General features: G+C 46.6%; 2 protein-coding genes across 2 annotated transcripts; one reads left to right on the forward strand and one right to left on the reverse strand.

Moving 5' to 3' along the window:
• Positions 1–2,427: 2,427 nt before the first annotated feature.
• On the reverse strand, positions 2,428–4,901 carry LOC135374798 (uncharacterized). Its single transcript, XM_064607728.1, has 5 exons — positions 4,590–4,901; positions 4,315–4,458; positions 4,188–4,241; positions 4,038–4,103; positions 2,428–3,515 (listed from the first exon to the last, which is right to left on the reverse strand). Exons 1-5 carry the CDS (start codon positions 4,777–4,779, stop codon positions 2,428–2,430), a joined length of 1,542 nt encoding a protein of 513 aa, XP_064463798.1. The 5' UTR covers positions 4,780–4,901.
• A 1,533-nt stretch (positions 4,902–6,434) lies between these two features.
• Positions 6,435–11,689, forward strand: LOC135374820 (xaa-Arg dipeptidase-like). Its single transcript, XM_064607749.1, has 6 exons — positions 6,435–6,708; positions 6,790–6,914; positions 8,619–8,789; positions 10,228–10,369; positions 10,437–10,685; positions 11,273–11,689. The coding sequence occupies exons 1-6, from the start codon at positions 6,471–6,473 to the stop codon at positions 11,557–11,559; spliced, it is 1,212 nt and encodes a 403-aa protein (XP_064463819.1). The 5' UTR covers positions 6,435–6,470; the 3' UTR covers positions 11,560–11,689.
• Positions 11,690–12,106: the final 417 nt, after the last annotated feature.

Genomic DNA, 12,106 nt, shown 5'->3' on the forward strand with positions numbered 1-12,106 from the left:
GCACTGGACTGCACTACCTTGGATTCAACGCAAGACGTGTTTTCGGGAGCTGCATTTTCCAGATGAAAGGAACTTTATTAGTAATGCCCTTCTTTTCAACAGGAAAGTGCAGCACGCAAATAACCCAGTTCAGATCTGGTGCAGGAGGTGCAAGCGAAAAGAGTGCACCTACCGTGTGAAATAGACTTCTACCCGAGAAACGTCATCCTGACGTTGGTAGACCGACTGAAAATGGACTGGCACCAGAATTGTTCAGTTGAATCTGGATTGGTTCCAGTGGGATGTTTGATTGTCCCGGAATGGTTCAGGGGCGGATTTAGGATTATTTATTGTCATGGGGGGGGGGGGACGGTCTTAAAAATTTCGTGCCTTGTGGCACAGGATCATTCAGGAGATAGGGTTTTTACATAGGGAACACAGCCGTATGGGGGGGGCGCCCCCCTTAAATCCGCCCCTGGAATGGTTCCGTTTAATGTGGTTGGTCCCAGCTGGAATCCCAAGTGGGGTGACTGGTTCCACATTTGGTGACATCAGTGGTACCATTCTGGTCTCATTTGGTTCTAGAAGTCCCAGCTGGAGCCTCACAGGTACCGTTTTGTTCCCAGAATGGTCAATTAACACACTTGAGATTCCTAGCTGGGCGGCTACCCGCCGGCTTCCCCCTTTGGGATATCATCTTGTCCAGACTTGCCATATACCCTTCTGGTTTTGTTTGATCTATTACTCGGATCTATTTTAGCACGTACATGATCTCTTATTGCTTTTTATCCAGGTGCGCGCGTCCGAATAAAATATATGCTGTAACTTCAATTCGCGCACATATTCTCATCTGAAGGTGAGTATCATTACAAGTTACTCAATACCTGCTAAATGTCAAAAATACATCTCAACGACGACAAAACTAAGCTAAATAATTAGAAGGCAGAAAACGAAAAAAACGAAGAAAATGTAATTACAGGGGCACGACGGCTGCAAATAGACCTCTACCCGAGAAACGTCATCATGACGTTGGTAGACAAACTGAAACCGAAACAAATCGGAATGGGAGGGCTGGGTTCCACGCATGGGCACTTGTTCGCTGCCTCCTATAGACCTCTACCTGTTTGTAGACAAATGACGTCATAATATTCGACAGCGCCACGAGTTTGGTAGAGTTGAACTACGTTCAAAGCTAGTGGCGAACAAGGTCGAGCCTGAAAGCCACGGTCTTGAGGGGATTACGATGGTCTCTGAAAGGGTCGCGACCTTCGGTCCTAGTTTCTTTCAGCATTTACACTTATTTACAGTTGCAACGACATTATGAGTAAATGTTTCACATGAGCAAAAACAGATGATGGAGCACAGACCCTGTAATATCTGCGACCACTGACTGCTTCATACAACAAACAGCCGTGATGGCTCAGACAGGTGTTGGAGTTGTGTAAAATTCTTAGACTGTTGATAAAGAATGAGCCATTCCAGTTGCAGTTTTGTCAAGGTGTGACAAGCTATTTGGAAAATAACTTCTTGGTGAATTAACTTGTATTTGTGCTTTTTTTTTAAAGACATTCAACCTCTGACAGAAGAGGAGAGGAATAGCCTATGTGAAGCAACCACAGGGCAAGCATCAAGCAAGACGTGGCATCAGGAGAGAGTGGGGCGTTTGACGTCCTCCCTGTTTGGTCGCATCAGGAACTGCAGACGGCCAGAAGGGCTGCTGAAAGAGATTCTCTACCCAAGGAGGCAGAAACAGTGTGAAGCTCTTCGGTATGGTAGGGACCATGAACGTGACGCTGTGAATGCGTATGTAGCATTGATGGGCTTCTATGAGCGACAGGTAGTTGCTCATGAAACTGGACTTCACATTCATCCTGCGTACCCCTTCCTGGCAGCGTCACCGGACAGAATTGTGAAACACGGAGCAGATGCTTACCTTTTAGAAGTAAAGTGCCCAATCTCACAACAAGGTCGAACCCCCTTGGAAGCGTGCAATGCTAAAGGCTTCTGCTGTGAAATTGCAAATGGCAACATTCGGCTCAAAAGAACACATCCATATTATGCACAAGTACAAGGACAATTGGCAGTGTGTGGGTTCAAGTGGTGTGACTTCGTAGTTTGGACGAATAATGGCTCACTGGAAAATTCCATATGTGTCGAGCGAATTGACTTCGATGAAGAATACTGGAGCAAACTTTTGCCTGCACTTATCTACTTTTACCAGTATGCTGTCATTCCAGAGCTCCTCTCAGGGCGCCTTAAGATGACGGGTAAGCTATTCCATGAAAAGGCACCTTACGTGCCATACTTGGCTGCAACAAAAGCAAAAAAGCGAAAATAGTTTTGGCATAATTTGTGTCAAGTGTAATAAAGATATACAACACAAACACATTTTTTTTTGCTTTATTTACATTCTTATGCACATATTTCAGCAAGCAGCATGGTGTTGATTTAGCTGTTTATCAGAGGATCTTGATGATTACTTAAGAATGCACACACTCTGAAAATGTGCTCAGCGATATCCATCATATTGATCGGTATAGGGTTGTCCAATATATGGAATTCCTTTATTCGTCTAATTACCCGTTCAATGTGGATCCTTGCACTAGCAATCCGACGAGTCTTCTCAACATCAGCTGCGGGCATTTGCATTCCCTTTCGGAATGGTGGCACATACAGCTTAACACCAGGTGGCAGAAAGGGTTCTATTTTGAAGCCCTTATCGGCCATGATGGCATCCCCTGGCTTTAGGTAATTTAGCAGGCCACTCTCCTTGACAATGAAACCATCACTTACTTGCCCTCCCCACATACTCGAAACAAAACACAAGTAGCCATCTGGTGTTGCTCCTACTAGAACTTTGCAGGTATTATAATGTTTATAATTTGAAAATGTCTGTCTCTGAGCAGTCAGTCGTGATGGCCTTTGTATCCTGACTTCTGTACAATCGATTACAACTCTTGTGTCTGAAAAACATGAAAAGGACTTCGGGAGGTGCTGTTTTATGGTGCTAGCTGGGGGAAACTGTGTTAGAGCACCTAGTTCTAGATCGAGGAACTTGATCCAAGTAGTGAATATCCTGCTAAATGTGGCCTCGGATATTCCAAAATTTCTTGCAATCTCTTGGACCTGCATTCCTGTTCTGAGCCTTACAAGCACCATGAAAAGTTCATCTTGAAGGCTAGCAGCCCTTAGCCGTCCCCTTCCTCCTCCTTCATTTCTAGGCCCCATGTGCCAGTAGTTCATTTTTCTTGCATTATGTTCTACATGCTTAAAGATGACATCAAAGACCTGTCTATTCTTTAGGCCAGTGTAGTACTTGAACTTGATGTCAGTAACAGTCTTTAGGCTCAATAATCGTGATGAGAGGTCATGATTTTCCTCTTCCAGTGCTTGGATGCGCATCTTCAGGAGCTGAAGTTCTGTGCTTATTCTCGTGAGCTTGCTTTCACAGGTGTTGTTTGCAGGTTGCATGCTTGGTCTGGCTTGTTGCAGCAACACCAGTGATTCAGCTGCTGTCACCTCTGACTCTGTGTATACTTAATTGTGGACCAAGAAAGAAAACAGATTAGATATGATGCCATGATAATAGACGGCAGGTCATATGAAGCATTATTACCATATTTTGAACCTTAGAGGAGCACACGTTTTTACCTTGTATGTGCATGCTCTCAAGCTGCATTACACAAGCGGTAACATTACCGTGTTTGGTTGCAACTAAATTCAGAAATAGCTCATACCTTAACAGACCACTACAATGAAGCAGTGCCAATATTGCGAGTAAATGTAAAGCATGTTGTTACAAGGAATCATGGCAAAAGAATGAGAAAAGATAGCCTGACAGACAAAAATACACTGTTTATTAAATGCTGTTATCTTTTTCGCATGCTTTTGTTGTGAGTCACTGCTACACAGCTAGAGCTAGAATTGCTGTAGAGAAAGCAAAACAAATGGGTGGAACAAAGGACAGAGCGACAGAAGATATTGGGGTAGCTGTTTTTTTACCTGTGGGTTATGTATACCACAGGGAGGATTATAAACTTACTGCATGAAATACTGACCGTGTTCACTGTTACCATGAGTCGGTGAGCTGTCGTTCGCTCTGTTATGCTCTGCGTACTCACATGCTGGGAGAAGTATGAAAGACATTGAGTATGAATCCCTGCTGTCCCAGTAACAAAATGTTAACAGATATTTACACAAAAACATACCAGAGTTCTCACTACCAACAGGCCTCTCTGTGGAATTCCTGGAACTTGCGCAATCTGCAAATAATATGACAAGTATATTTGTAGTGCTCCCTTCTAAGAAATATTAGCCTCTACAGAGAAATCGTACCTTCACTTTGTCTCTGTTTTAGTCGTCTCTGCGAGCGCTCAAGTCTTTGCAGGGCAGTGCATCTCTTCTGTTGAGAGTTTTCATCATTCTGGTCGGCAGCACGCGGCACATAGTCAATGTGCTTTGGTGAACGACTTGGTTTGCCTGTTGCCGTAATAAACAAATGCCTATTACACGAACTGCACATCGGCGTAGCCGTCGGCGTAAATGCGGGTTTGCATCAGATCTATTTCCATCTGTGGCTCTCATATACCTGTCTTATATATGTCACATACCTGTCGTGAAATGGAGGTAGCACACACGTGAATGCACTGTAGGTACCCAGGGCTTGCCGGATTCGTCGACACGTTTCGTTGCATTGATCCACGCTTGCCTCATGTGAGAGTCACGCTTTTTGGACGGGAATCTGAAGAAGCCCCTTACGCCCCGTGACTTACAACCAGGCATTGCACATGTCGACGGCATAATGTCTACGTAGCGTCTCCAACGTACGACAACAAGATACACCCTTACGCGACTAGTTTCGTTTGTGCATGTCGGCTCTTGAATCTGCCGCCGCCTGACGTTGCGGCTGCCCGACCGCTACGCTTGCCCTGCAAATTATTTCCTCGCCTTGCCGCTAGGGGCCGCGGCCACTGCGCGTGCGCAGTTCGGATTTCTGAAAGCGCCCCATTGCTCGTTCGTGGAACCCAGCTTTCCCCTTCCGATCTGTTTTGGTTTCGGTCTGTCTACCAACGTCATGATGACGTTTGTCGGGTACAGGTTTATTGAAAGAAAAGTAGGACCGAAGGTTGCGTCCCTTTCAGGGACCATTGTAATCCCCTCAAGACCGTGGCTTTCGGGCGCGACCTTGGTCACCTCTAGCTTCGAGCTTAGTTCTACTAGGGCAGTCGCCCATACCTGGCAAAAGATACGGTGAAAGACTCTGAAAGACAGTGAAAGACAGAGGTGAAAGACAGAGAAAAAATCGGTCGATCCGACACTGCATTTGCGTTTCACAACCCCCCCCCCCTCCCCGCCGAAAAGAAATAAAAATAAAAGGCGAGAGAGAAAATAAAAAGGATTCCATGGACTACGGGGCAATGAACTCGTATAGTTGGTGGCGCGGGGTGAGATTGGTATTCCCTTTAGCATTAAAACACAGGTGTGGTGCACTCTTGTTCCTCGGTGTAATTTATTTAACCCTTGACAACGAGACAACAAAAAAGAATACTTCGCGAGAGAAAATCGGCACTAAAATATGCAAAGAGAATTAAACGAACTGTCATCTCTGCTACACAGCGCAACGAATCCCCTGTTGCCACATCGACAGGTCCGCTGCCCAGTCTGGCATCTGAATAAGGCGACCTCGGTACTGGTGATATCGACCGCGGGACAGTAGTAGGACAGCAGTGCTGTACATCCTAGTTGCTCTGCTGGGTGAATCCGCCCTCTATAGTCCATGCGGAGCTCGAGTGTGCTGAACGTTGCGGTTAGTTGGAGGCGCTGTCCAGAACCCTTATATTCAAGGGTAGGAAATAAGTTTCATCTCGAAGTGCACGTCTTATAAAAGGCCCTGTTGTTTGTTGTAGCCCAATCTACAAGTGCATGACAGCAGAAACAGGAGAAAAGCATTCCCGATAAAGAGCATTGTTCCTTCTCTTTCATGGTTTTTCCTCGCACACACTGCGTTGCATTTTCATTTGATGTCCCGTACGCTACGTAGATATACAATATCTTCACAGGGGCGGATCCAGACCCTCAGTTTTATGTGTGTGTGTGTGTGTGTGGGGGGGTTCCTTTGTTGAAGCGCGCAGTGGAGGAAGGAGAGAGAGAAATCCAATGTATAAACTGACGTTTTGGAGGGGGGAGGATTCCCCCCCTTGGATCTGCCACTGCATCTTCATCGGTCATATTAGCCGTGACATAAATTATTGTATAAAATCCAGAAAGTGTAAGCATCAGAGAAGATGATTCAAGTGACAGGGAATTGCCAAGCGAAGAAGAAGAGGAAGAGGTAAAAATTATTTAGGATAATCGCCCTTTGTGGCTAGCGGCCACTGCCCTCCTGGTAGAAGAAGAAGAAGCTCGCAGGAACAAGGTGGCCATTCTCCGTGGGACGAAGAAGAAGAAGAAGAAGAAGAAGAAGAAGGTTGCGTTCTTGGAGCAGAGGTGGAATGGAAGCGAAAAACACGGCAGAAGACAAGACAGCAGAGTCCAGTACCATGGCTGCATATGACATCGCCGCTGTGCTGGAGACCGTGAACATTAGCTTGTACTCCAACCCCGAGATTGGTATGAAGGAGACCAAGGCGCACAACTTGCTGTGCAGCGTTCTCAAGAACATGAGCTTCCAAGTCCAAGAACATTACATGTTCCAAACGGGATTTCGCGCTGAATTCGCGATTAAGGAAGGCGAGTGTGTGTTTTATTTTCCAAAAGTAACAGAGCAGGGAAAACGTATGGAATCAATGTGTACATTGCTTTGTACTACAGGGGGACCACGCATCTGCATTATCTGCGAGTACGACGCTCTCCCGGATATAGGGCACGCCTGTGGCCACAACTTAGTGGCTACTGGAGCTGTGTGTGCTGCTTCCCTTATCAGTAAAGAAATTAAGGTAAAACTGCGCCCGATGTATTGCGCTGTAGTAGTACAAGATAGTGTCCTCTAAAAGTAGGCACATGCCGTGATGGGAATATGACCATACGTGAATTTATTGTCGCGAGAAAATCGTAACGATCGCGAGGCAGATCATGAGCGATGCCGTACGAAGTGTTTAGTCACCACCGGGTTCTCTAAACGAGCATTGAAATGCCTCTTGGTAGATATTTCGCTTCTCCCCGTTGTGTGTTGTGCAACATATAGAGCTCTTGCGAAGGAACGACGACCGCAGTTGACCGAAGGCGCGCGCACCAGACGTCTTTGATCTGAACACACACACTCTGGAAATCTTCACTCGACTCCTTCAAAGAGCGTGTAAGAGAACGAGGGAATTCAATGCCACTTCGTGACGTTCGCAGTCCCTGCTGCTCCCCACGCAGCGTCACGCGAGGAAATCGACCCGGGGGCCTTCGAGCCGATGGTTGCTTTCCCAGAGCGTTTTTGTAAATTTTATTGCGCAGTGACAAGGATTGTGGACGAAGGCTCCTAATAGACTGCTTGATGAATGAATCAGGGTTTCTTGTTTTCTCCTTTAACGCGGACCGCATTTAATTGAAATGATACGGCATACCCTATACCTACATCATAATAAAAGGATCAGTAGCAATGGACAAGGTCAAGGAAGCGCACAAACGAACTGCTGACTCTCAACTAACAAAAGTTTACTTGCTCTACAGGCTTAAATACAAAAGAAGTTGGCACACAAAAACTAGATACAAGGAAGGTGACACCAAAACCTTATCACAATAGGGAAAGGGCAACAACATCAACAACAGCAAAAAAAGGACTAGATACGCAACACACGCTGGTCGCGATCGGGATACTCCATCCCCAAGTCCGTCCCAAGATACTCCATCCAGCACTTCGAAGCCATCCATTCATCCAGCATTTCGATGCTCGTTCCTATACCTACACACAACCCCTACCATCTATATACCCTGTACCCTACCTATATGCCATCTATATACCATGTACCCTACCTATATACCCTGTGTGCTCTCCTTGCGGAAGACATTGTGTCCCAGAGTAACTCGTACCCTGCCACCAAGTTGCTATCGTCGTCGGCTGGTCTTCACCCTTGTGATCAGTAGGCGGGCACGCTACCACATGTGATCCACAGAGTTCCGTCCAACGGAGCATTGCGTTGACCACGTACTGTATCTAAGTTCGTCTGAAGTCCTGCGCCTTATAAGACGGAACAATACCAATGCCAGACACCGTGCCCAATCTCCACGCACGAAAATGGTGTGAAGGACCCTTGCCTCCACCTTCCGACATCCCTGTAAGACACTGTAGACGTTTCAGTGCACGTTAGTTTGGACGTGACTGAAAAAAAAAAAAATGCAGTGGAAATTTATAAACTGTGTAATGTGCGAACCACCATAGCTAAAAGAGCTCACGTTGCCTGAAGCAGTTGAGATCACGACATAATGCTTGTCACTGAAGTGGCTGGGATCGCAAAAAAGTCAAGTGTGCTGCAGGGCTATAGGTAAACGTCGAAGGCAGGCAAGTGTTTCGATTTCATATGCGCCTTAGGGAACGTGTTACTTTGGTTCCCTAACTTGAATGACTCCGGGCCACGATGACTGCCGATATAATATACCAAGGAGTGTTCGGTCTCTCGAGTATATGTGCCTTATGGATTGTGCGTGTGCTTCAGGATAAAGGTCTTGCGGGGAAGCTTATCGTACTTGGCACACCAGGGAAGGAGAATAATTCCACCAAAGCTATCCTAATTAACAATGGGGCCTTTGAAGACGTCGACGTGGCTATGGGACTCCACCCCGGCTCAAGCGGCACGCTCAATCCGAGGACTCGCTGTTCACTAAGGGTACGTTCATCCAAGCATGAATTACGAGAAACACCAAACGTAAAGAGAACCCCACCTAGCGCGTTGCGGTTTCGTGCTAGCGGTTGCCAGACATTTCAGTGCGAGGCAAGGCAGTAAAGAATGCCTCTATAATAAGACGGGCCCACACACACAAAAGAAAAAAGAAGACACAAGAAATACCATGGAAGATTACAGTGAGTGTGCAGAACTTGTGGTGGCATGGACCTGTTTAATGGTGTCAGCGTGACACCTGTAACTGGTGAAACTGTTACTCCTTGACAATTAAGTAAATATAGAACTCCATTTTGAGGGCATAAATTTCACTCCCAAAGAGAGTGTTCTTAGGGACAAGCTACCTGCTCCCCTACAGGAGCTGTGATGCCACCATTTTTTTTTTCGCAGTGTAGTAACGCTTGTATACCGCGAGTAGTTGGAACAGATGAATCTGACAGCTCGGTTCTGTACAGCTTCTAGCATTTTGATGGAGGTACTCTTGATGAGGGTCCCAGATTTCTGAGGCATATTACAACTTCGGGCGAATCAGGCTGGTGCAGGCAAGGATCAGGCGGTGTGATCTTAAAGGGACTATGAAATTTCCCGAACCCCCATACTTTTTTTCGATGGAAACTGTTCTTCCCGCAGAGAAACTAATATGCCACAAATTTTTCCGGACGAAATCGCTCCACTCTGCGAGGAGCGCGCGCTGGAAATCTGTCTTCCGCGTTCCTCCTCTCCCGCGCATATTTCCCTGCCGATGGTGTAACTGTACGGACCGCACTTCGGTTCCCCGTTACGTCACCAGTGTTGCACAATGGCAAGTAATGCCGCGAGCTCGCGCTGTGGCTGCCGCCACTGCCGAAATCTGCCGATCGCACGAAAGCTGCTGTCATGGAGATTTCCACTCCCGATGAACGCATACGCGGGATCCTACGGCGCATGCTCCTGGCGGGATTCCTCGGCTCGGCAGCACGTCACGATGACGTGTTGCTGAGCCGGCCGTGGTCGCGTCAAGTTACCCGTTGTGTCTCCGCTCGGCAGCTCGTCACGGCGTGGCGCCAGCTGTCCTCCCTTCGCCGCTCCGTTTAAATTCGCTCCCGAGAAATCCGCTCGCGCGACGAAAGTGAAAGTTCGGTTCTAGACTCAGAAAAATGTCTTCTTTCGAACGAAACGAAGAAAAAAATCGTTTCATAGTCCCTTTAAGGTTACGGCGTAGGATTTATTAGTTTCAAGAGATTTATTAGTTTCAGATATGGCAGACAGAGCAAAAAAGTGCTGCCCTATATAGAACGGGGCAAAGGCTGACGATGAGAGAGACATGGAATAAGTGTGTGTACTTCCTGTATTGTGTTTTGTACGTAATCTCTGACAGCAGAAATCAACGCATGTTTTCTGAAAACTCCGTTATGTCAAAAACCTACTATCTCACTGTGATGTGCAGGTACAAATCCGGTTTCGCGGTACCCGCATGCTGCCTTCCTCGGGGCTGCCCTGCATACACAACGCCATGGACGCAGCAGTGCTCGCATACATGAAGATCACCTTATCCAGGCAGCTTATGCCTCGTAGCTGGAAGATAAATGGTTCGAATGAGTGCCGCCTAAATACTAACACTGGTATACAACCGGACCGATCTAATACTTCTTGCAGGCGTGATTAACCTGCCCGGCAGGTATCCCTGCGAGGTGCCAGGGTTCACGGAGTCCGAATATATTTTGGAAGCGCCCAGACATGACAATCTGCTAACGCTTCGAGCGTCCGTAGAGAACTGCATCCTGGCCGTTGCTAAAGAGTCAGGTTGCACGGTGGAAGCGAAGTTCTTTACACCTGCCCTCAACTTCTTGTCCAACGAGCCAATGGCAAACATGTTCAGGTCACACCTCAGTGGAAACCTCAGCTGTACGTATTACAGTTTTGCTCGGTCTCTGCCCTTGGAGAATGTGGAAAAGCTGAAACTTTAGGATCATCCCGTGCGGTCATATAGGACGAGCCATTCGTCCTATTTTCACTTCCAAAGCTTGTTGCATGACCCTTTATAGTATAGGCGGTGTTCAAATATTTGAATCAACACGGTCACTCCTCTGTCCAATACGTCATTACCTGCACACAATCTCCGATTATGTCCCTTCCTAAGCAACACAACATATTGGTCCAATGTTGGCCCAATATTAGGTCAAGATGTTGTGCTGCCTGGGTTGTTACTTATTTTTTCGTCTTAAGTTGAATTCTAAACTCAGCCAAAGGAACTTTATCAACAACAATAAGTAGACACATTTTTGCACCCTTATTTCACTAACCATACGGGATGGGCCTGACATGTAAGCTGTGCAGCTCGAGTTTCAGGTCCACATTACTTGCGTGCCAGGTTCTCTTCACTCTCCGAGACCGACCTCTTTCCACGTGTCTTGACGTCCGTTAGGAATAACATTCTAACAGTGTTGTTGGCATCTATGAAGGCCATGTGAGCTATGTGCATGGTTTTGCAGTGGAGCTATTCCCCTCGTCCAATGCCGCACAGCCATTGTCACCGACGGACTGGGGCAACGTATCGCAGGTTGTGCCTTGCATTTGCCCTTACTACCGCATCTGGAGCCACGGGCCGAAACATACGCGGCAGTTCACCACGGCAGCGGGCACAAAGGAGTCTGCTGCTGCTACATTGGAGGTAGCTCTCGCGTTGGCCAGCACCGCACTCCAAGTCCTGAAGACACGGTCAACGCTGAAGAAGATTAGGACTGCCTTCGAAGAACAACTAAAAAATGTTGACGCGTAATATTAAGGGTCTCAAAAGAACCGTTCGCTAAAAAAAAAAAAAAAAAAGATAATGTAGGAACATGTGTCAATCGATGCATTTTTCAACAATGAACACATATGTTTTGACGTTTTCTTACGTCCAATTTACATCTTTCAAGTCGTTTGCGTGGCTGACACAAGAGAAATTTCATGTAAAATTTTGGCGCTTATAGCACGGCGCAATTTGCATAAGTTATATACGGCTTCAGAGAGCAACGATGAGTGTACATATCGTAAACTTCAAGGTCGTGCGGCATCTGGATCACAGTATCCGCATATTAAATTAAAAGCATGGGTAATACCCGCACACATGGGAATAGTCCCACAATATCGCAATCCAAATTGACAGTACAGTAGACAGTCCAATTGACAGTCCAGATAGACAGTCCCACAGTATCCCGTTATACTGGAGAAACCCGCATTTTGAATGAAATGCATGGATAATACCATAGACACGGAAATAGTCCCACAATATCGTGATCCAGATAGACGGTCCCGCAGTATCCCATTATAGTGCAGAAACCCGC

This window comes from Ornithodoros turicata, unplaced genomic scaffold (genome assembly GCF_037126465.1).
Source record: "Ornithodoros turicata isolate Travis unplaced genomic scaffold, ASM3712646v1 ctg00000746.1, whole genome shotgun sequence".
Classification (NCBI taxonomy): Eukaryota; Metazoa; Arthropoda; class Arachnida; order Ixodida; family Argasidae; genus Ornithodoros; species Ornithodoros turicata.